Source organism: Callithrix jacchus, chromosome 3 (genome assembly GCF_049354715.1).
Source record: "Callithrix jacchus isolate 240 chromosome 3, calJac240_pri, whole genome shotgun sequence".
NCBI lineage: Eukaryota > Metazoa > Chordata > Mammalia > Primates > Cebidae > Callithrix > Callithrix jacchus.
This window is the reverse complement of record NC_133504.1, coordinates 115,167,696-115,191,751: the sequence shown is the minus strand read 5'-3', so window position 1 is coordinate 115,191,751 and position 24,056 is coordinate 115,167,696. Positions and strand designations below refer to the sequence as shown.

Sequence of the window (24,056 nt, the reverse complement as noted above, 5' to 3'; positions counted from 1 at the left end):
CAGGATTGGTTTCTCCTCAGGCCTTTCCCTTGGCTTGTAAATGGCTGCCGTCTCCCCCGTTCTTCCCTGTGTGTGTATCTGTGCCCTAATCTCCTTTTCTTGTGAGGTCACCTGTCAGATTGGATTAGCACCCATCCTAATGAACTCTTTTTAACTTAATTACCTCTTTAAAGACCTTATCTCAGTCACATTCTGAGGTGCTAGGGGGTTAGGGCTTCAGCATAAGAATTTTAGGAGACAAAATCCAGCCCATAACACCGCCGTTGCCTGTTTCACCTCTTAGCACAGTCTTCTTTGTGGCTTAGTGGTTGCCCTATTGGCAGAGAGGGGCAGCCTTCTAACCCTGACTGTCTGGAAGTGGCTCTGTGATTACACAGTCCTGGCAGAGTTAGCTGTATCTTGCATCCTATGGCACATGTGCTTCTTAAAAGTTTCACGAAGACTTCAAAGTTAAGGCACGTTTTCGAGGCCTGCTTATGAAAGGAACCCTGAAATAAGTAATTCTGTAAAATTCAGAACTATCTTTTAATTTATTTACTTTTGCAAGTTCAGATTTCTGGGTCAACAGTTTTCTCAGAGAAGGGCCTATCCATATTCATAAATACCAACAGCTCAACAAAAATTGTTGAGGTCTTGCTATATGATAAGCTCTTGCTGCTGGGAGCTTAGGATACTACTGTGTACAGAACAATGTGGGCCCTGCCTGCCTGTGGTTTCCTATTTAATGGGGCAAACAGAAGATGAGACACAGATATACGAAATGGAGTTTTCTTTATTTTCTTTTCTTTTTTTTTTTAGAGATGGGGTCTTGCTATGTTGCCCAGGCTGGTCTTGAACTCTTGGCTTCAGGTGACCCTCTCACCTTGGCCTCCCAAAGTACTGGGATTACAGGTGTGAGCCACCAGGACTGGCAGAGTTTTCTTTCTGCATTGTAGTACAGTGCATCTACCCATTCATTCATTCAGTAAATTTTTGGTGAGCACATCCCACCTCTCAGGCCTTGTCATGTGGGCAGGGAAAACGCTGGTGAAAAAGACAGTCTGCATGGGTCTTACATATGGGTTGTGAATTATTAGCATATTGTTTTATAGATTTATAAAATTGAGGCAAATATGATCACAACTAGGTGTAGTTTGGGAAAATACTTCTTGATGAATTTCCCTCCTCCCTCCCTTCCTTCCTTCCTTCCTGCCTGCCTGCCTGCCTGCCTTCTGTGCTGAGCAAAATTTCAGAGATTTGAAGTGTTATTCCAGACTGGCTTATGGAAGTTCTACAATACCACTAGTGGTCTTTCAAGCCTGATATGCTTTCATTTGATTTCCTTTTTGATGCAAAAGAAATTTTTAAAATGTACTAAAATCAGTGGCATAGAACTTGCAGTAAGGGATGTTCTCAATTAGAAATAACCCATAAGTGCTGTATATCCATGAGCCAGGAACATTCATCTATTTAGTGAAGTGGAAAGACAAGTGAGATGGGGGTTAGCAAAAAACAGATAAATATGCATACTTTCAAAAGAGTAATTATATTTTTACACCTCTTCAAGCTGTCCTATTTTCTCTGTCTCTTTTTTATGTGGCAGTGCTAAATTTAAAGCAAATGGAAAAACAACAGACTGAATGTTACAACAAAGATATTGTATCAAACAAACTAACTAAGACAAATTTGTTGGGAAGGTTTTAATTAGCTGAGCTTTGCGCACATTCAGCCAAGTTCCAGCATGGTGCATAAGACTTTGCAACCAAATCACTGTGGCACGTGATGGTGACTGACCTCACTTTGAAGCAAATTAGTACTTCCAAGAATTATAATGCTGCAACTTCTTGGATACAGCAATCCTCATTTTAAGGACATCTTTTAGATAGAAATTTTTAAAACAAAACAATAGGAAGCAAAACAAGAACAAAAAAGTTATATTGTTTAGAACTATCTAGCCATCCAAATGACATGCCGTGAATATCTACCAGCTTCATGATTATATGTCAACCTACAGCTGTTTACATAAGAAAGGCGTTACCAGGGGCCCGGTTAGTTGAACAACACTCAACACCCTGGCCTTGAGCCTCTTCCCTGTTTTATTTTTTCTTTTGATTTTTGAGATGGAGTCTCACTCTGTTCCCAGGCTGGAGTGCAGTGATCTCAGCTCACTGCAACTTCTGTCTCCTGGTTCAAGCAATTATCCATCCTTAGCCTCTCCAGTGACTGGGATTACAGGCCTGCACCACCACACCCGTCTGATTTTTGTATTTTAGGTAGAGCCGGGTTTTCACCATGTTGGCCAGGCTGGTCTCAAACTCCTGACCTCAACTGATCTGCCTGCCTTAGCTTCCCAAAGTGCTGGGATTATAGGCATGAGCCACTGCACCTGGCCTGTTCTTTTCTTTTATGAGATATAAAGCTAGTACAGCTTCTGACCATATCTTTTGCTTGAATAAAGCAGAAGCTTGCATTTTCTATGCTTGTTTGCTACTGATTCCCATAGTTTATGATACAGGAAGAGACCAAAGCAGTCACTGGTTCTAGTTCTTACATAGTTTAGATGACAAAACAGAGGTCTTCAATATTTTTCCTTTGGCTGTTTGTTTCAAAACAAAGTAACAATCCGAATATTACTTCGTGGTATAGAGAGAGGCCAAAGAGTCAGGTAATGTATGAACAAAACCACATCAAAATGACCTATCCATGTCTTAAGACTGACCCAAGGCCCTGGCTTCAGATGAAAAGGTGTTGAAAAGGGACAATACTTAAGGTTTTTTTACATAGAGTCAAAATCAAGATATTCACTTTTAAAACAATGATTTGAAATCATCCAGGCCAAAATACCCACTTTGAGATCCTCTGTCCCCTGGTTGGCCATGGTGCAGCTGTGTGCACATTCTAACACGCTGCCTTGAAGAGTTTGGATCCCATGCGTTGCAGACAGTGCAGTCTGGAAGGAGCTGCAGACAATGGTGCGAACAGATGTGCTCATTGGTTGGCACATCTGAAATAAGCACTTTATGATGCTAGAAATATAAGTGCCTTTTAGTTTACAGGAGGAAATAGAAGGCAGTCAGCTCTAACAGAGCCGTTCTTGCATTCATGGGCAGCAATTGCAGGACTAGGAAGGAGCTGAAGTGAGTCTTCCCTGTCCCTCTGCCTCGGGAGTCAGAACCTGCTTACGGGAACTGGAAGACATTGCCTACACACCATTCCACCTGCCTTTGAGATGCTGGAGATCCCAGTCGGCCTAGTTCATCTCCACCAATGCTCACATCGTGTACCTTACAGGGAGCTCCCCCACCACATGCGGCAGTGTTGCCACACAGCTTAGAACAAGGATGCAGCCTTACACACAGCTCCTGTGTTTTGCAGTACCTGTGCTGTGAGCACAGGCTTATGGGAAATCCGGTCATAAAACTACAAACATACCCTTGCTGTGGTGGGGCCAAGTCATTTTGTCCACCCACAGCACGGGGGTTGCTGGCTCTGTCTAGCAGCTGGTACCTCTAGAAGAAAGCACCTTCTGAGACTTCTGGCCGGGCATGGTGGCTTATGCCTGTAATCCCAACAATTTAGGTAATCCCAACATTTTAGGTGGCCGAGGCGGGCGGATCACCTGAGGTCAGAAGTTTTGAAACCAGCCTGGCCAACATGATGAAACCCCATCTCTACCAAAAAAAAAAAAAAAAAAAGCCGGTGTGGTGGCATGTACCTGTAGTCCCAGCTACTGGGGAGACTGAGTGGGGAGGACTGCTTGGACTCAGGAGGTAGAGGTTGCAGTGAGGGGAGGCTGCAGTGAGCTGAGATTGTGCCACTACACTCCAGCCTGGGTGACAGAGCAAGACCTTATATTTAAAAAAAGAAAAGAAAGAAAGGGAGGGAGAATGGGAAGGAGGGAGGGAAGGAGGGAGAGAGAGAGAGAAGAGAGAAAGAAAGAAGAAAGCAGCTTCTGAGATTCCTTTCAGTGGTAACGTTGAGAGTTGCCTCATAGAGGATTGAGAACTAGTGGGGAGGAGGGCATTAGTGATCCCAGAGGTGAGGGATTCAGATGGCTGCTTGAAGGTAACGCTGTCTTTTTTCCACAGTAACGCAGGCCAGGAGCTGTAAGGAAGGTGCAGGACAAAGCCTCACAGCCCTAGCTAGCCCAGGCTGCTATTTGCTGATATTTTCCTTTTGGATCCTGTGAAGTAGCCTCGGCCAGGATGTGGCTGACTGCTCTTCCAGATGGGGAGTCATGGCACCACAGCGGGTGAATGGAGAGAAAAAGAAGGCTGTGTTGGACCCACAGAAGCTGCTGGGACAGCCAGGCTTGTTGCCCTGAGACAAGGCTTCCCTCCTCTTGCTTCTGATGTTGCACTTATAGAAGTCAGGAACATCCTTGAGGTGGGACAGGGGCTGCAGACTCTACACTCCACAGGGAACTAGCAGAGGGAACAAGGAAAGGAGTTTCCAGTCATTTATAGCACAGCCTTGACGTAGAGGAAGGGGAAGGAGTTTGATTAACACTCTGAGCTAAAAATGGGAATTTGTTTTTAAAAAGGATTATAAAGGTCAGGGTATTTCTTTCCTTCCTTGTTTTTTACATGAGCCACTGAGAACACAACTGGCTTTCAGTCCCCTGTGTAACTGGGGACAGGAGGAAAATGGACAAATGAGCCTCACAGATAATTCCCAAAGCTCACTCTCATCTATGAGCTTCAGCCTCTCCCCTCCATAAATCTTCTGTTCCAGACCCCGATAAGCTGACATTGCAGACCAGTGCCGTCCTCTCATCCGAGGCACAGTAGGGAGGCCACGCAGAGGCCTGGAACTGAGGGAGGCACACAGCCATAAAAACTCCCCAGAATGGCAGAGCTGGACAGGTTAATCCAATCCAGTTGGTTCCTTTACAGAAGGTGAAACCGAAGTTCTCAGAGGTTAGGGCCATCCAGTTAGTTAGCAAAACCAGGCCCAGAAAATGGTTCACTTCTGGTGTATGGCTCACTGCACCATATCCCAGCCTCTGGCTTGTATGTGGGGCACGCTACTCACCCTCAACTGATGTCTTCCGGGGGCTGTGCCATGCCCCAGGCACTGTGATGAGGCCTCTAGATTAATCTAATACACATAAATGTGGCTCTTCCTGTCATGTAGACAAGGACACCGAGGGTGAGAGAGGCTCTGTAGGTTAGTAACTGACAATTCCCTATGTCGTATTTCAGCCTTAACCCGAGTCCCAGGTAACACAGCAAGTCAGATCAAGAGTTAGAGTTCAAATTCAGGTCTTAGAATTCCAGGTCCAGTGCTATTTCTACTACCCCATTAAGCCATAGAGCTTTCTGTAATAGTTTATCTTATTAAATTGTTTTTCATGATGCGTTACATTTATTTTAATTGCTTCATTGCATTTTGGGAATACACAAAATACATGCAAGGTTTTTTAAAACCAAGAACATTCTATCCTTCTAGCCTCAGTCTGTGTTCTAACATTCAGATTCTACTATTCCCACACCCTCCCAATTTTGACCTTCTATGTCCCAGAGAGGATGATTGCTAACTTGAGAGGTGTTTCAAATTCGAAGTCAGGCATATGAGAATGTGTCTGACTCATCTCTGTTGCCGTCGTCGAATGGCAGGGCTGAAGGGGACCTTAGACAAGAGTCTGGTTTAATTCCCTCTCTTTTCAGAGAAGGAAACTGAATCCAGAAAGACATGTTTCTCAAGGCCACAGAGCTGGCCAGTAGCAGAGCTGGGGACTTGAGGTGAAATGACTTGGCTCCACTGTCCCAGGTTGGCTCCATGAATCTGCTGTGACGCCTGTGACACACCTGCTATTGGAACTGCTTCCCCTGGGCTCCCCTCACCTAGAGGCAGGGGTGGGTGCTTCTGAAATAAGCCTTGTAGGGATGAGATTAAAGACTGGACATGGGGAGATTGCTTTCTTTCTTTTTTTTTTTTTTAATTGCATTTTAGGTTTTGGGGTACATGTGCAGAGCATGCAATACAGTTGCATAGGTACACACATGGCAGTGTGCTTTGTTTGCTTTCTCCCCTTCACCCACATTTGGCATTTCTCCCCAGGCAATCCCTCCCCACCTCCCCCTCCCACTGGCCCTCCCCCTTTCCCCCCTATGGACCCCAGTGTTTAGTACTCCCCTCTCTGTGTCCATGTGTTCCCATTTTTCATCACCCGCCTATGAGTGAGAGTATGCGGTGTTTCATTTTCTGTTCTTGTGTCAGTTTGCTGAGAATGATGTTCTCCAGATTCATCCATGTCCCTACAAACGACACGAACTCATCATTTCTGATTGCTGCATAATATTCCATGGTGTATATGTGCCACATTTTCCCAATCCAGTCTATCATCGATGGGCAGAGATCACTTTCTTAAACGGAAACTTTCAAAAAATGGATCGGTCTTTCTAAGGTCACCTTGGATAGATAGGTTTGGGAAATAACTCCCAGAGCTACTTTCTGTTAAGATGCTCCTTAGACCTGAAGGAAACCGTAACAGGGAAGACACTGGTGCAATCCAACCTTGTCCACTTCTTCCTCCAAATCATTCCAGTCCTAAGTCATTCGCAGGCTCTGCTGTAGAAAAAAAGATGGCACTCAGGTTCAGAGGAGGGAGGTTCCAGATTTATTTGGTCTAGCTGGGAAATACCCTCCTTTTGTGAAAAGATTCCAAATAGCTGTTCCAAATGTAATAGTTCTGATTAATGGACAAATAAGTAAGTTTAGTACTTTTAGGAGTCAAAGGTTCACATATACATTCCCAATTAAGGACCATTTTACATCATGTTGATACAAACTTATCTTGGAATATGACTGCCCTCCACCCACACTCTATACAAGGTCTTAGCAATGTGTGACTGGAATATGAAGCAGCTGAAAAATGCTAGTCACATCCAAAGGGCCCTTACATGATGAGATCTAGCCTGGTACCCATCAATGACTAGAATACCATTCAACTGCAGACAGGCTAAGAAGGTTCTATCTGATGGCAGGGGCATAGCTGCTTTGGGGCAAAAGATGGGCGGAGACTTTGGTGGTGCAGAGGTGAGGCTGAGACAGGCAGGACTAGAGTGAAAACAGGAGTCCATCTCCTCCACCTCTGGTAACTATTGGTGGGGCCTGGAGAGGGGAAGGTGTCCTTCATGCTCCTCTGGGTGACATACAGGAATAGATTCCCATTTATCATCTATAAGCACTCTTAGTGACTGCTGGTGAGTGAGAATCAGGGAGCAATACCACTGGGAGTTCTGCATTCCAGATAAACCTGCTGGCTTCCCTGGCTGTTGCCTAAGCCCAATAGGATAGGACAGACCTGGCCTCAGGGGCTGCTCTCAGGGGCTGTTGTTAGCCCAGAGCCCAAATCCAATGCAAGTCATACGGTCATCATGATGCATCAAGCACTCTGGAAAGAACATTCTCTAAATAGCACTGAAGTATGTGGACAAGAACACCAGTGAATTCATGATCATTTATTGTCAATCACTCACAGTTTACACATTATCAATGGCAAAATAACACTGTTAAACACCTGCTGGATGAAGAACTTCATTGTGACAATTTCCAATTGGCATCATATCTTTTTCTAAAATTTAAAATGTAACTTTTAAATCCTTACATCTTTTCTGAAAATATCTATCTTCAAAGTGCTCCAATACCAACACTATAAGCCCTTTCTTTTGCTCTAACATCTAACACAAAGGGCACGCTGTCCCATTAATTCCACATGCTCTTTACAAAGCAACTTCACACACAAAAATTTTTAATCTAGAAGCTACATAATGATCACTTTATATTTTGCAGCAAAATCAATGAAGGCTGCATGCAGGTGAAACATTAGTAGGCACGGAATTCTAGAAAACTGTTGGTTCTTAAGATCTGACGGCCTGATGTGGAAAATTAATAGGCTTATTTAGCAGAAGTAGCTAAAGTACATGCATCAGTGGCTGGGATCAATTAGAATATAAATTAGGTGTTTAAACATTTAAATGAGAGCTTAATTTGAGCTTAATTTGATGTCTGGCATGTCTGAGTTACACACCTTTAAGACGACAATGGCAAACAGAACAAAATCAAACATCAGAACAGGCATGATTTATACAGTGGGCTGGGCTTAAGGCTCAGAACATGAAACGAGCTGGGCAGTGAACAAATCTCTCTGGAAGCAAAGACAGTAGAGCATTAACAAGCTATGAACACGGCAAAAAAAAAATATACAAGAGCCATTTCCTGTATTCTCATTTTTTTCAGTTTTTGATTCTCTTAAGCAAACAAAAAACCACGCACACACAATAATTACAAAACAGACACATTCTTTAGTTACCGCATAGACCCCCTTCTGTCTTCTACCCTGCCTGTCTGCTCCTTCAGATGGTGTTCAAAAGCAATGCCAGGTTAACTGGTAGAAAATAAAACAAATGCTCTCCTGAAGCACACTGAAAGAATATTACATTCCTTCGTCCTGTCAGGGTTAGCAACATGTTCAAGCACATGACAATGTATAGTCGACATATTTTAGCTACAGCGATTACATCACATGTCCATATTCTAATGTTAAATTGTACTAATCTTGACTTAAAAAGTTTTTTTCGGCTGGGTGTGGTGGCTCACGCCTGTAATCCCAGCATTTGGGAGGACAAGGCAGGAGGATTGCCTGAGGTCAGGAGTTTGAGACCAGTCTGGCCAACATGGTGAAACCCCATCTCTACTAAAAATACAAAAAATTAGCCAGGCGTGGTGGCATGAGCCTGTAATCCCAGCTACTTGAGAAGCTGAGGCAGGGGAATTGTTTGAACCAGGGAGGTGGAGGTTGCAGTGAGCCAAGATCATCCCACTGCACTCCAGCCTGGGCAACACAGTGAGACTATGTCTCAAAAAAAAAAAAAAAAAGTTTTTTCATTGATAATTGTATTTCAACATTATTTTATTTTGAGACAAACAAAAAAATTCCCAAACCACATAGTTTCCGTTCCTTCCCCACCCTCTGCCCCCTCCCCCGATCCAATGTACAAGAGAACTATTGTAACAAAAGCCATGAACCAAGGTGGCAATGGTAGACTGCGGGATGGCCGTTCCAGGTTCAAGCACTGCCATCTCCAGTCCTGGCCTTCCGGGCCTTGATCATCGGCTTGGTTGCCCGTTTGCGGTCAGTGGCCAGCCCCAGCCAGCACATGAAGTCAATGAACCAGGTGGTTGGGTTAAAATTTAAGCCAAATTCACTCGCAGAGTAGTCAAAGGGAAAGGTGTGATGGTAATTGTGGAAGCCTTCACCTGGAAGACAAAGTGGGCATTGAAATAACTCAATCGCAACTTCTTTGCATAGACTTTTTTTTTAATCACCTATTTTTTCAGCGTTTACTGTTTGCAGAATATGGTGTCAGGCTCTGAAGAGCAAAAGACTTGGTTACTGCCTCCAAAGGCATTGACTTACTTAGCTAAACAAACAATATGAACAGAAAAATAGCAATAAAGTTATCAACATCATCGCAAGATTAATTTTCCTGTGTGAACTGTGACATGACACCATGATTTCAGAGCTATTCTTCTTAAGGTAAATGCTGAATGTCTGGTAACAGATCATCATTTTGATGTAAAATTATTTTTAAAAAGTTGTCTCTGTGGGCTGGAGTGATTAAAAATCCTTTTCTGGGCCGGGGGCGGTGGCTTACGCCTGTAATCCCAGCACTTTGGGAGGCCAAGGAGAGTGGATCATGAGGTCAAGAGATCGAGACCATCCTGGTCAACATGGTGAAACCCTGTCTCTACTAAAAATACAAAAAATTAGCTGGGCATGGTGGCGCGTGCCTGTAATCCCAGCTACTCAGGAGGCTGAGGCAGGAGAATTGCCTGAATCCAGGGGGTGGAGGTTGCGGTGAGCGGAGATCGCGCCATTGCACTCCAGCCTGGGTAACAAGAGCAAAACTCCGTCTCAAAAAAAAAAAAATCCTTTTTTGAGGAGCTCAGAAGAGATAAATGAGAATCATTCAAATACATAAGTAAATTAAATATTTTTAATTTTTCCAGAATGTACTTATCTGTTATTCTATCCCTTCCAGTGGCCAGTGGGCAGCTTTTACTCTCTTAATTTTTTTTTAAAAGATGTACTCATGGGAGCTCTCATGGCTTCTCTTATTTGATTTTTAAATTTCTTCTACATATTTTTAGTTGACAAATAAAATTTGTCTATATTATGTATGACATGTGGTTTTGAGAGATGTATACATTTTGGAATAGTTAAATTGAGCTAAGTGACATGCATTCCCTCACATACTTATATTTTTGTGATAAGAACACTTAAAATCTACTCTCAGTGATTTTCAAGAATACAATACATTGTTATTAACTGTAGTCACTATCACCATGTTTTACAGTAGACCTCCTGAACTCGTTCCTCTTGTCAAACTGAAAATTTGTGCCCTTTGACCAACATCTCTCAGCCGCTCTGCCCCTGCCTCTGGTAACCACCATTCTACTCTCCTTCTATGAGTTCAGCTTATTTAGATTCCACATAGAAGTGAGATCATGCAGCGTTTGTCTTTCTGTGCCTGGTTTACTTCACTTAGCATAATGTCCTTCAGGTTCATTCAAGTTGTTGCAAATGACAGGACTTTCTTCTTTTTAAAGGCTGAATAGTATTCCATTATGCATATATGATACATTTTCTTATCTATTCCTCTGTTGATTCTATATCTTGACTACTGTGAATAATCCTGTTTAAACATGGGAATGCAGCTATCTCTTCAACATCCTGATTTCATTTCCTTTGGATATATACCCAGAAGTAGGATTGCTAGATCACATGGTAGCTCTATTTTTAATTTTTTTGGGGAATCTCCATACTGTTTGCCATAATGGCTGTACTAATTTACACTCCCACCAACAGTGTGCAAGGGTTCCCTTTCTCCACATCCTCACCAACGCTTGTTATCTTTTACCCTCTGATAATAGTCATTCAAATAAGTGTGAGGTCATTCTCATTGTGGTTTTAATTTGCATTTCTCTAATGATTAGTTCATTTGATTTTCAAAAACAGCTTTACTGAGATAAAATTCACTTACCATACAGTTCACCCTCTTGAAGTATACAATTGAATGACTTTTAATATATTCACAGAGTTATGCATCCATCCATCACCACAATGAATTTACAAGATTTTCATTACTCTCGAAAAAGCCCCACATGCCTGAGCCATCACCCCTCAACCGCCTCCCACTCCCTCCCAGTCCTGTTTTCTCTCTGTAGATTTGCCTATTTTGGATGTTTCATATAAATAAAATCATACAATGTATAGTCCTTTGTGATTGGTTTCTTTCACTTAAAAATGTTTTTAAGGTTCATTCATGTTGTATCAAGTATCAGATCTGCATTCTCTTTTTACTGCCAAACAGTATTTCATTATATGGATGTACAACATTGTACATATCCATTCATCAGTTGATGGACATCTGAGTTGTTTCCACTTTTAGTTATGAATAATGTTACTGTGAACATTCATATACAAGTTTCTGTGGACATATGTTTTCATTTCTCTTTGGCATAAATGTAGGAGTGGAGTTGCTGGATCATATAGTAACTATTTTTAACGGTTTGAGAAACTGTCAGACTCTTCTCTTACTTCTTAAGTGGCTACTAGTCATCATATAGTTCTCCTGTTGACCATGTTTAAAGGATTTTGCTCTACAGTGAGTACCTCAAGATGGATCCATCTGTGGTCTGCAACTTTCTTTTAAATTTCGGCCATCCCTACCTTGCATATCATCTCCCTGCCTCATCATTTTTAGTGTTTTTCCTGGATTAAATGGCAGTATGGAAAAGTTTCTTCACCCTATTTTCAGAAATAGGCCCTATGATGTATTCCCCACTCTACTGCACAACTGGGTATGGCAAGAGCTTTCCAAGGACCTTGGTGGGGCAAACTGCCTGGGAGTCCAATGTTGACCTGGATAGACTTATAACCAATACCCCGCTCCTTAGGGTCCATGTCATGGCCACACTGCCTGAGTCTCCTGGCCCATCCATCCCTCCATAGTGATGGTCCATCTTGTCCCCACTTCTGTCTACTCTCAGAATCAGCACTAGCCACAGCTCCCCTCATTACAGTCCTTTCAGAAGATGCAGGATGAGAGGTGGGGAAAGCCATAGGAAGGCTCAGGACATGGCTCCTCCTGTTTTCCAAGACATTTTCTCCCTGCATATGCAGTTACTCCACGGCTAAATGTGGTATTCACACCACCTGCTGTTGCTGCCATCAGTGTAAGTTGACAAAAACTTTGATCCCTGGGGTCTGAAAAACAGATGGCCCAAATGAAGTGATGGCAGAATCTCATCACCGAGTGACACGGAGACCATTTCTACTTAACAGTAGGAACTTTCCTACTGTTTGATCTCTGTGCTCAAGGCGCAGCTTACCAAGAAGACTGAGTTGCTTTTATAAAGGTAGAGCTAATATTTCTTAATCACTTGTCATGTGCCAGGCACAGTGCTAAGTGCTTTAACAGGTATTAACTCCTTTTAGCCTCATGACTCTGAAGTAACTGCTATGATTGTCCCTACTATGATTAAAACAAGGACATAAATGCACAGAAGGGACAAGTAAGTTGCCTAAGAACACATAACTAGAAATAAAAGCAATGTCACGAAGGCTTGTTTCATGTAAGCACTGGTGAGAACAGCCCGTATTGACTCATCTAACCCTCTAATGAGCCCAGGAGGAGAAAAGTGCTACTGTTACCCCCGCTTTACAGACAGGGACACAAAAGGTAGAAGAGCGGATGACTTGCCCAGAAAGTAAGTGGAGGAACCAGGACCCCTACCAAACTCACTGACTCCAGGGGCCTCGTTCTTAACTGTTTTATGGTCCTGGGAGATGCCAAGTCTTATTCCTCCCATGTCTTTGTTCAAAGGCCTTTTTGCTTAGGCTCTGCCAAATGATTGGACAGCTGAGGCTAGAACGGCCAGTGCAGTTTGAGAGAAAAGTCAACTGCTGCTTCTCCTTTAGAACATTTCCATGGTAATGATCAATAACTACTAGTTATTGATCATCCGCTACGGGCCAGGCACTGTGCCAAGCAGCTTACATGTTCTTATGAAGTAGGCATTGCTATTCCCATTTCACAGATAGGAAAGCTGTAAATCAGAGAGATCATATAACTTGTCCAAGAATCAGGATCCTAAAGCCAAAGCTCCTTTGGCAGGCCAAGGAGGGTAGATCACTTGAGGTCAGGAGTTTGAGACCATCCTGGCCAACATGGTGAATCCCCATCTCTACTAAAAAATAAATATATATATAAAAATTACCCAGGCATGATGGTGGAGGCCTGTAATCCCAGCTCCTCAGGAGGCTGATGGAGGAGACTTGCTTGAACCCAGGAAGCAGAGGCTGCAGTGAGCTGAGATTGTGCCACTGCACTCCAGACTGGGCAACAAAGCGAGACTTCATCTTAGGAAAAAAAAAAGCCAAAGCTCACATTCACTGCACTCCAATCCACTGCTTCTCTTTACTGATTCCATAAAACTACTGAGAGGCCAAGAAAACCTGGGCCATCATTCTCCCCACTGGCCCTCAACACCCCTACTCACCAATGGCACCCAGAGTGACGAGCGGGTTTTGCCGAGGGCTGATGTGCTTGTCATAGGGCCGGTTTCCATACATGTGGGCAGCGCTGTTGACCAGCCAGGTGACGTTGAGTGAGATGGTGTAGCGGAGAATGGAGGCTAAGAAGTAGGAATTCCACAGACTCTCTCCCCAGATGTACCAGGGCACCAGCGTGGGGACTACAAAGCACATGAGCACCACGGAGATCTTATAGTACCTGTAGGGCAAGACACCGTATCACCATGACGACCCACTGATGGGAGAGGGGATGGGCTGAACAAGTCGCAGGAAAAGTCAGAAAAAAAGCCCAAGGAGGGAACTGTGCCACTCAGCTCCTTCAATGCTTTTTATACACAGAGGCCTGTGGTGTGGGGGTCACAGGACCCATGTACCTGCAAGGTGAGGCAGCAGGTAATACAGATTTGACAACTAGGATAGGTAGAATGGTAAAGGAAGTGGTAGGCCCCGTGGAATAATTCAGAAGAATTTCAATATAGTCAACATTGTGCTGGCCAAATCCATGTATCTAAGAGCTACATTTATCCCACAAGCTGCCAGTTCGAGATAGCGCAAAGAGATTTTTTCATCAATCAACCTGATATTCAGGTGTTCTCAAATAATTTTGAGAAATATTTAATGCTTCTTAAATAATTTTAGGTACATGATTCTATACTAACTCACCTTGGTAAAAAGGTAGACAGTCTTCCACCCCAAAAAAGTTCTTTGCCCATCACAGACTACATTCCAAACCACCAAAAAAAAAAAAAAAAAAAAAAAAAAAAAACCGTAAGTATAGAAACAGGCATGGCCACATACAAAGTAATCATTAAAAGGCAAATGACTGGCTGAGCACGGTGGCTCACGCCTGTAATCCCAGCACTTTGGGAGGCTGAGGTGGGCGGATTGCAAGGTCAGGAGTTTAAGACCAGCCTGACCAACATGGTAAAACCCCGTCTCTACTAAAAATACAAAAAAATTAGCTGGGCATGGTGGCATGCACCTGTAATCCCAGCTAATCAGGAGGCTGAGGCAGAAGAATTACTTGAACCCGGGAAGCATAGGTTGTAGTGAGCCAAGATTGCACCCCTGCACTGTAGCCTGGGCGACAAAGACTGTGTCTCACAAAAAAAAGCAAATCACCCATAGTTTGAGTTCTGGACCTACGTATTCAGCAAGCAAACATTTACTGAGTACCTACTATGTGCCAGGTCCTGAGTGTTACTGATACATGAGTTAAGTGCTGGTGATTCAAAGACAAGTTAGGTGCAGCCCCTGCCCCAGGCTTCAGCCAAGTGAAGCCACTGCTTACCGCCCTCTTGCCAGGCAGGATTGCCTCTACGCAGGGGCAGGAGAAGGGTCGTAATGTGAAAGTATCCGAAGCTACCTATTTATAGCGTGTTCCTCCTCGGCCTCCCGCAGCTTAATGAAGTTTCTGGAAGGCCTCTGTTGAGATGCATATGTATGAACTGGGAGTGCAGGCACAGTGTGAGGACATGAAATTTGATAGGCAGAAGACTCTGACCTGAGTCCACATCTGATTATGTATGCTGAACATGCCTCTTTTTTCTTTTTTTTCTATTGTATAATTCTTTTTTTAAAAAAAATTTTAAGTTCCAGGATACATGTGCAGGATGAGGAGGTTTGTTACATAGGTGCCTATTTATCCTGATGCTCTCCCCTCCCTGCCCACTGACAGGTCCCAGTGTGTGTTGTTCCCTTCCCTGTGTCCATGTGTTCTCATTGTTCAGTTCCCACTTAAAAGTGAGAACATGTGGTATTTGGTTTTCTATTCCTGTGTTAGTTTGCTGAGGATAACGGCTTCCAACTCATCCATGTCCCTGCAAAGGATATGATTTTGTTCCTTTTTATGGCTGCATAGTATTCCATGGTGTATAGAACATGCCTCTTTTTATTCTTTCCCCCTTCTCCTGTGCACAGTTAGATGCCCCGCCCTCTGCCCTGCCCCACCAAAAAAAAAAGCAGAGCATGAGGCAAGGGCCTGTGTCTGGGCAGTTTACTTGGGGATGTGAGCTCCATTGACAGGCATGGATGGGCAAATGGGCTCAAGGAAATGCGGCATGGGGAAGGCCATGACTGTGTGCATTACTGCAGTGACCACTGTTGGGGAACTTGGATTTTGATGGGACACAATATGCCTTTGGATTATCCTCTCAGGGACTGTTTTTCCATTGGCTCCAATATCTCCTTGGCATCAGGGGGTGCCATGTCGGGTATTAGCTTCCTCACATGGCCAGGTTTGCTTGGGTCAGAACAGCTGAGTGGGCTCTGCAGGCCTCTCAGGCAGGAAGTAAGAGAAGTGGCACAGCTCAGCAAGGTGCTGTTACACGGAACCAGCAGGTGGCTGAAGAAACAGCTGGAGAGAAAAGCTGTGCTGAGATGAGTGGCTCGAGACGTACCCAGCACAGGCAGAAACTGTAATACCACAGGGTGGTTGTGAAGCCCAAATGCTAACAGCTAAGGCACACTATGTGCTTACCATGTGCCCGGGCAGTTCTGAGACCTTTACATGTATTGACTCATTTAATTCTAACAAACATTTTCTGAGGAAGGGACTGTTATTACCCCATTTTACAGATAGGGAAATTGAGCAACAGAAAGTTTATGTAGCCGGCCCAAAGTCACAAGACTCATAGACGATGGGACAGAAATTCATATCCAAGAGTCACTTCAGAGACCACCGTGCTATTCTGCCTTGCAATTGAAATAACATATGTCGATGTGCTTTGCAGACTGCTAGCTGTTCATGTGTCAGCTCCCACCATGATAATTATTTTTACTGGGCACTATGTTAGCCCATCAGCACCTATCTTCCAGTTACTGGGATACAGGATGGTTGCATTTTAATGGAAAGTGGGTGCCTAGGAGGTCACATGCATGGGCTGTGTTTGGAGGGGAAAAGACCGAAAACAACTAAGGGACTTGTGGCCTTAGAGGTGGCTTTCTAGAGTTATGGGCAGAGGGCTTTTACAGAGTTGTCTCCAGATGATCTGTGAGTAGGGGAGGAAGGCAGCGCTGGGCGGAGGGAGAAGGCCACCCACCATGAGTTTCAGAGGATCTAGTGGAGCATTCTGGGCCAGATGATCTTAAGACCTGTATGAAATTAAAAGGTATTATCTTTGCATCATCTGGGCACTGGCCTCAGGGAGCCTCTGGAAGGGCAGATGCTTGAGTGAGTCAGCTCTCTGTGGCCAAGGGCAATTTTCAGAAAGAACCACAGCCAAGGAAGGCCTGGGAGCATCATCTGAAGAGGACATCTGTGTGGAGCACACAGGCCCTGCACAGGCCAGTGACCTGGGAGCTGGTGGTGAGCACGTGAGAAGGAAGGGGCTACAGAGGGAACATGGACGAGGCACCCAGACCCTTCGCTCTGCTACTTCTTGCTTGCACCTTTGAGGAGGAAAGAAAGCAACTGAACATTAGTAACAAAAGCCATCTTGCAACTCCAGCAGCTTCCTCTCCTTCCTCTGCTCTCAGGGTTACAACCCAGGCCTGTCAAGGGAGCCTCTCCCATCTGCTCTGAGCCATTGTCCCCACCCCATCTTGCTCTTGAAAGAAGATGGAGAGAAACACATGTGGCGGGCTTGCTCTCTGCTGGGCCCTGGGAACTCCTCTCTCTGAATGTTTGCAGCAGCTTTGGGGTAGACACACTTGAGCAATGAAGGCCCCAGGTGGAGGGAGGTGCTGTGGCATTCCAGCGAGAGGCCAAGGCCCTGCTCTGGCTTCTGCTCTGTGGCCCCAGTCCTGTGGAACTGGCCTTCTCTGGTCTAAACACAGCCTGCAGCACCTGGCTTCCACTCAGACCCTGCCCCACCTCCTCCCTCTGAACTGTTTAAAGAGCCTCCTGCCTGTCTTGGCTCTGGTTCTAGAAGCTCTACTCCGCCAAGCGGGTGGGTTCCTGTGGACGGATGGCACTAGCAATGCGGCTTCCCAAGGGTAAGGAGAAAAAGGCCCAGTTTCCCCAACTAGAACCACCATGATCCAGGCAAATTTCCTCTTCCTCAAAAAAGACATTCCTAAAAAAAAAAAATCACTGTCCTCATTCCAATGATGCTGCAGAGATCTGCTTCTAGAGTTATTCTCTGATTGTCCTGCCTGTAATCGGCTTGGATTCCTCTTTGTGTTCAGTAGAATGCATGAAAGAAGGGATTTTTAGGGGGCACAGTAAATCTGGGTAAATACCAGTGAGATGGGTCTTGATGCTGACAGCGGTCTAAAAATCCTCCCTGACTCTCAAGCCCACTTAGCAAATGCTTCCCGAGTAGGGAGTGCCCCTTCCTCCTGTGCGCTTTTAGCCTCGAGCAGCTGGTCTTCTTTTAATAACAGTTACTGGCCTTTATCCTTCAGAACAAACGCTGAGACGGCTCCCCAGCTTCCTCATCTAATAACACTCAGATCTGAATGCTCGCGCCAAGGGGCCACACAGCAACTCCACGCAGCCCTCTTGCACCTATTCCTTCCTCAGTTTAGAGACTTCCTTCCTTCAACAGTGATAGGGAGGAGAGCTGGAGAGGAGTCATTGATGCTGCCCTCTTTTTGCTAAATGGATTCTTTTGTTTTTGTTGAAAAGCATCACAGAACATTTAACTACACAACGCCTTCTAGCTGTGTGACCTTGAATGAATTATTTAATTGCACCGAGCCTCAGATTTCTCTTCTGTAAAATGCCGTACTAATAAATGTATTGGATGCTTGCTACATGCCAGGTACTGCCCTAGAACTGAGATAGAAGGTGAACAAGGCCAGGCACGGTGGCTCATGCTACTGGGGAGGCCAAGGCAGGAGAACTGATTAAACTTGGGAGGCAGAGGTTGCAGTGACCCAAGATCTTGCCATTGTGCTCCAGCCTGGGAGAAGAAGCGAGACTCCATCTCAGAAAAAAAAAAGAAAAGAAGATGAACAAAACAGACAATCCCCAGCTTTGTGGAGCATGGGTCTACTGGCAGAGATCTATATATCTGGTATATTCTGACAGGGAAAACAGACAATGAAAAATATAAATAAGCAAATTGTAGAACACATTAGTGGTAAATACCAGAAGGAAAAAATAATGTAGAGAAGGAGAATATGATTTATTAAGGGCAGGCTTAATACATCATTTTAAAAATTTTAAATAGGATGTCTATGGGAGGGCTTGCCGACACCATGGTTTTTGACTAAAGACTTGAGAAAGTGAGAAGTTAGCCATCTGGCTAATTGGGGGCAGGGGTACCCACAAATACCAAGGCCCTGAAGCCACACAGACTGGGGCTGCATGAGACTTGGGGCTGGAGGATATGAACAAGAGGGAGGGTTGTAGGAGATAAAGTAGGAATAATGGGGGCCAAGTGTGGAGGGTCTTGGAGGCTCCACATGAACCAGGTAAGAGAATATGGTGGCCTGAACCTGGAGAGACATGGAGGTGGTGAGAAATGGTCAGAATCTGGGTATATTTCTAAAATGGAGTGGCAGGACTTGTTAACAGACTCCATGTTGGAGGGAAAGAGTAGAATCAAGGATGACACCAGGGATGAAGATGCCGTAAGCCGACGAAGGGCAGAATGGAGGAAGAGCTGGTTTGCAGTGGCTTATGAAGAGCTCTGTCTTGGACACGGTAAGCAGGAGATGCCCAATATACATTCAAACAGGGCTGCTAGGCAGAGGATATCAACACATAGGTCTGGAGCTGAAATGTGCCCTCGAGAGGTGGGGACGGGAATAGAAGTTTGCAACTCATCAGCATATTTACAATGTCACTCATATACACTTTTTAAAAACTTGAGTTCCACAATAGCCCGACAAGGTAGTTCTTTTGCAGGACCTGTGCAGAGTTCCAGACAGGTCCTGGGTCTTCCCCACAGCCACAGTGGTTGTATAGAGCATGGGCAGGTTTCAAACACAGTTCTTAAATCCTGAAATGTCTGCTGCCTCTAGTACAACCTACTGCTCACTCAGCCAACCAAGAACATGTCACAGAGAGAGGGAAACTTCCCTGGAGATAAATGCAGTTGGAGTGTTGAACTTAGACCTTGCCCCATGAGTTGCTAAATTTCAGTAAAAACATTGTCCCCTCAAGGTTACAAGCGGATACCGTGTGCACTCTAGATAGACCAAGCTTCTTCCTGTTCTGAAACCGCACCACGTGCTGTCCCGTGCCTATGACACTTTTCTCCAGCCCTGACTGACTTGACTCCTCCAAGTATCCATCTGAACATCACTTTCTCTCAGGGGTTTTCCTCAGTCCCCCTGGACCAGGTGAGGGGCACTGCACAGCTGTAGCTGAGCAGTGTAGCATGCTGTCCTTCTCATCTCAATATTTACATGTGCTGGCTTAAAGGGCAGCCTAACCTGCCAGATCAGTGCTCGCAGCCCTGACTGCACATTAGAATCAAGTGGGGAACATTTAAAAGTGACTGATGCAGAGCACTCACTGCAGACAAAGTGAATCAGAATCTCTGGTCTGGGCCTTTCTTTTTTCTTTCTTTCTTTTTTTTTTTCCTGAGACAGTGTTTTGCTCTTTGCTGCCCAGGCTGGAGTGCTGTGGTGTGATCTCGGCTCACTGCAACCTCTGCCTCCCAGGTTCAAGCGATTCTCCTGTCTCAGCCTCCTGAGTAGCTGGGATTACAGATGCCTGCCACCATGCCCGGCTAATTTTTGTATTTTTAGTAGAGACAGTGTTTCATCATGTTGGCCAGGCTGATCTTGAACTCCTGACCTCAAGTGATCCACCTGCTCTGGCCTCCCAAAGTGCTGGGATTACAGGTGTGAGCCACCACGCTTGGCTGGTATTTCTACTTTTAAAGCCACCCTATTGTAAACATTGAGGGTATCTTCTTTTTATTCTTCCTCATCTCATCCTTTCTTTCTTGGTGGAATGTCAGAAGTTCAGGTATCCAACTGTCCTCCTTGCAGTCATGTCCTTTGGGGGAATGTAGACTCTACCTAGAGCCCCAGTCCTGACTGGTTTAAGGCAATTGTGGTAATCTCATTCACTTTGCAAATAATTAATTTAGGAATGGACAGGTGACACAATAGAGGCCAATAAGACTCGAGGGAAAGGACGGTGGTACCTTTAAAAAAGGAAAGTAAATGTTAGCAAGGATGTAGACATACTGGAATCCTCAGGCGTTCATGGTAGGAATGTGAAGTGGTGCAGCCGCTGCAGGAAATGGTTTGATGGTTTCTCCTAAGGTTAAATATCAAGTTTCATATGACCCAGCATATTCACTCCGAGGTATATATCCAAAAGAATAAAAAGCAGGGACATGAACAGATATCTGCATGTCCATAGCCAGAAGGTAGAAACAACCCAAGTGGCTGCCAATAGATGAGCAGACAAACAATGTTGTACATAGATATGATAGAATACTAGCCAGCCATTAAGAGGAATGAGATTTTCATGTATGCTGCAACATGGATGGGCCCTGAAAACATAACATTAAGATTAGTAAAATAAACCAGACAAACAGGACAAATACTGTATGCTTATACTTACATGAGGCACCTACAATAGGAACATTCAAAGAGATGGAAAGGAGAATAGAAATTACTATGAGCTGGGGGTGAAGAGAAAGTTATTATTTCATGATAACAGAGTTTTTATTGGGAATGATGACAAGTTTTGTGTATAGTGGTGATGGTTATACAGTATCAGTAGCGTACTTAATGCCACAGAATTGCACTTGATTAATATTATGTTTTGTATGTTTCACCACAATAAAGGAAGAGAGATACAAGGAAAATATCTTCCTCAACAATAGAAGGAGCACAAGGGCAGAGATCATTTCTCTTTCCTGCAGTGACACCCTGTCCCGCCATCTGTGACTGTGACAGGAAGAAGCCAGAGCAGAAGGATGGAGAGCTCCTTGGATAAGCTGTTGAGCCACTGAACTAACCAATCCTGGAGGTGTTTTATCCCTGATGTCTTACTTTGAGATGCAAGGAATGTCCTATTGTTGAAGTCAGTTGAGTCAAGATGTTCTGCTAGATGAAAGCATCCTAGCACACTGTAGTGAACACTGTGATGTGTCACCCAGGTCCCCACTTAGGATTAAAGGACTTACTCTCCCAGTAGCTGACCGTGCTGCCTCTGGTGGAGAGCTGCCTTGCCCCAGGTCATGCTCCTCCTCTAATGACCTAACATTGGTGACTGACCAAAGGAGTCCATTGCCCAGGCCTGGTCCCCATGGGGCTGCTAATGTCTCCACTGAGACTGATCAAAGCCCAGCTTCTTTCCTTTTCCCATCTTGCTTCTGACCCCTCTTCCACAGGTATGGACCCCAAGGACCTGCTCCAGTAAATTTTCTATAATGTAATATCTCAGAGCCAGCTTCTAGGGTAACCAGATCTACGATGTGGATAGACTGCCAGGCTGGCAGAGCTCAGCAGAAAGACAGATTCTCCAGGGTCTCAAAGAGAGAATCCCACATGGCAAGCACTTCTAAGTATCTGTGGAAGGACTAACTGAATTATATTTTGGTTAACAAATGATGAGTCTTGGTTTCCCAGGAAAATGAAATCACTTCAGTGATTTCAGTAACTCAAGGAGTATGAGAAACATAATCCCAAGGTTTCCCGAAAACTATAACCATGCAATAACTGTGAAGACTGCTTTTGGATTCTTCATAAGATGCTTCTCTTGGATTGGTGCCTATGTAAGACTGTGTACATAAAACCAAGAAATTAATTAAGACATTCTTGCTCATCAGGACCCAACCCCCAGGTAGCAACAGATTTCACTGTGAGGCTTCCTACCCCCAGTTTAAATGAACAATTTCTGAGCATGAGCTTTTAGGTCATTCCCTGAGCTTCCAATTATGGTAAAATTTTGACAATATTTAAGATTAACAGCCACTCTGACAGGTTTGGTCTTGGTTTGGAATGTGTCTGTCTTTCTATGAACACTCAGACCCTGGGACAGGAGAAGGCACCTAAACTCATCAAGAGAGCAAGAGTGGACCGGCATGGTAGCTCACACCTGTAATCCCAGCACTTTGGGAGGCTGAAGGGGGAGGATCACTTGAGGTCAGGAGTTCAAGACCAGCCTGGCCAACATGATGAAACCCCGTCTTTACTAAAAATACAAAAATTAGCCAGGTATGGTCATGCACCCCTGTAGTCCCAGCTACTAGGGAAGCTGGGGCTGTAGGATTGCTTGAACCTAGGAGGTGGAGGTTGCAGTGAGCCAAGATCACGCCACTCCATTCGAGCCTAGGCAACAGAGTGAGACTCTATTTAAAAAAAAGAGAGAGAGAGAGAGGCCGGGCATGGTGGCTCACACCTGTAATCCCAGCACTTTGGGAGGCCAAGGCAGGCAGATCACGAGGTCAAGAGATCGAGACCATCCTGGCCAACACGGAGAAACCCCATCTCTACTAAAAATTATAAAAAATTAGCTGGGCATGGTGGCGTGTGTCTGCAGTCCCAGCTACTTGGGAGGCTGAGGCAGGAGAATTGCTTGAACCCAGGAAGTGGAAGTTACAGTGAGCCGAGATCGCGCCATTGCACTCCAGCCTGGCACCTGGCAACAGAGCAAGACTCTCAAAAAAAAAAAAAGAGGGCAAAGAAAGAAGAAGAACTAGAGGGAAGGGGTAAGATCACCCCAAGAACAACCCAAGAAATAGAGTGGCTCTCCTCCACAGATTTGAGACTACAGACCCAAATATTTGGCAAAAACACAAAGGCAAAAGGAGTCCAGCTCACTTTACAGGCATTTCGAAAGCAGCTTTCTATAGCTTGAAGGTGACAACTGATAAGGACAGGTCCACAACAGATGCTGAAAGCCTTTCTACTGCCCACCCCTCCCAAATTCTCACTGCACCAATACCACAATTGAGAAGATGTTCCTCAGCATTTAGTTCTGGACAAGGAGTCCATTTGATTCACACAATCAAATGCCATTGCACACAACAGTGCCCCTATCCAGTAAGCCTTGGTCACAGAACACAAATCCAGATACGGGTGCTAACCTTTCAATTTCTTCAACTCTAATAAACTGGATCAATAAAGAGAACTGAAACACTAGGAATAGCCTTGAAACAAACAAACAAAAAAATGTGTTTTAGAGTGAAGAAAGCATCTGGGATTTCTTTTTATTTCCCCAAACGTGGGTGTGATAAACATCTTAAAAGTCTCATTTTTCTTCGGATGAGAAAGAAATCACTGTTCTCTGTCTGCAAGCATTTTCCTATTGCTTTGCTAACCCTAAACACAGCAGTCCAGAGCTGGTGGTGTGTGAGACATCAAGAGTGAAATCTATTAGAGCATGAAGGGAGGGGAAGTGACCTGCCGACTTACAAGGCGACCAGCCTCAGGAAATGTGAAAAGAAGCAAACACCACAACGGGTGAGAAAGAAATTATAGCCCCACAAATGTACCGTAATGATGAGCGATGAGCTGTCACTGGCGTCTTGATTAAACATGTTTGGTTTTTTATTTCACTTAAAGGCTAGCCAGAAATTCATTTTCCCTACAATTTTTGCATCTTGTAGGG

General features: G+C 44.5%; 1 protein-coding gene across 2 annotated transcripts in view; it reads right to left on the bottom strand.

Annotated features, from left to right (window-relative positions):
* Positions 1 to 7,430: 7,430 nt before the first annotated feature.
* Positions 7,431 to 24,056, bottom strand: part of SCD5 (stearoyl-CoA desaturase 5) — a 172,833-nt gene continuing 156,207 nt past the window's right edge. For both annotated transcript variants that reach the window (XM_002745663.6, XM_078366973.1), the window contains exons 4-5: positions 13,552 to 13,784; positions 7,431 to 9,243 (exon numbers count right to left, since the gene is read on the bottom strand). In XM_002745663.6, the coding sequence (XP_002745709.1) occupies positions 9,053 to 9,243; positions 13,552 to 13,784 (424 nt within the window). In that variant the 3' untranslated portion in view covers positions 7,431 to 9,052. The remainder of the gene's footprint in view (positions 9,244 to 13,551; positions 13,785 to 24,056) is intronic.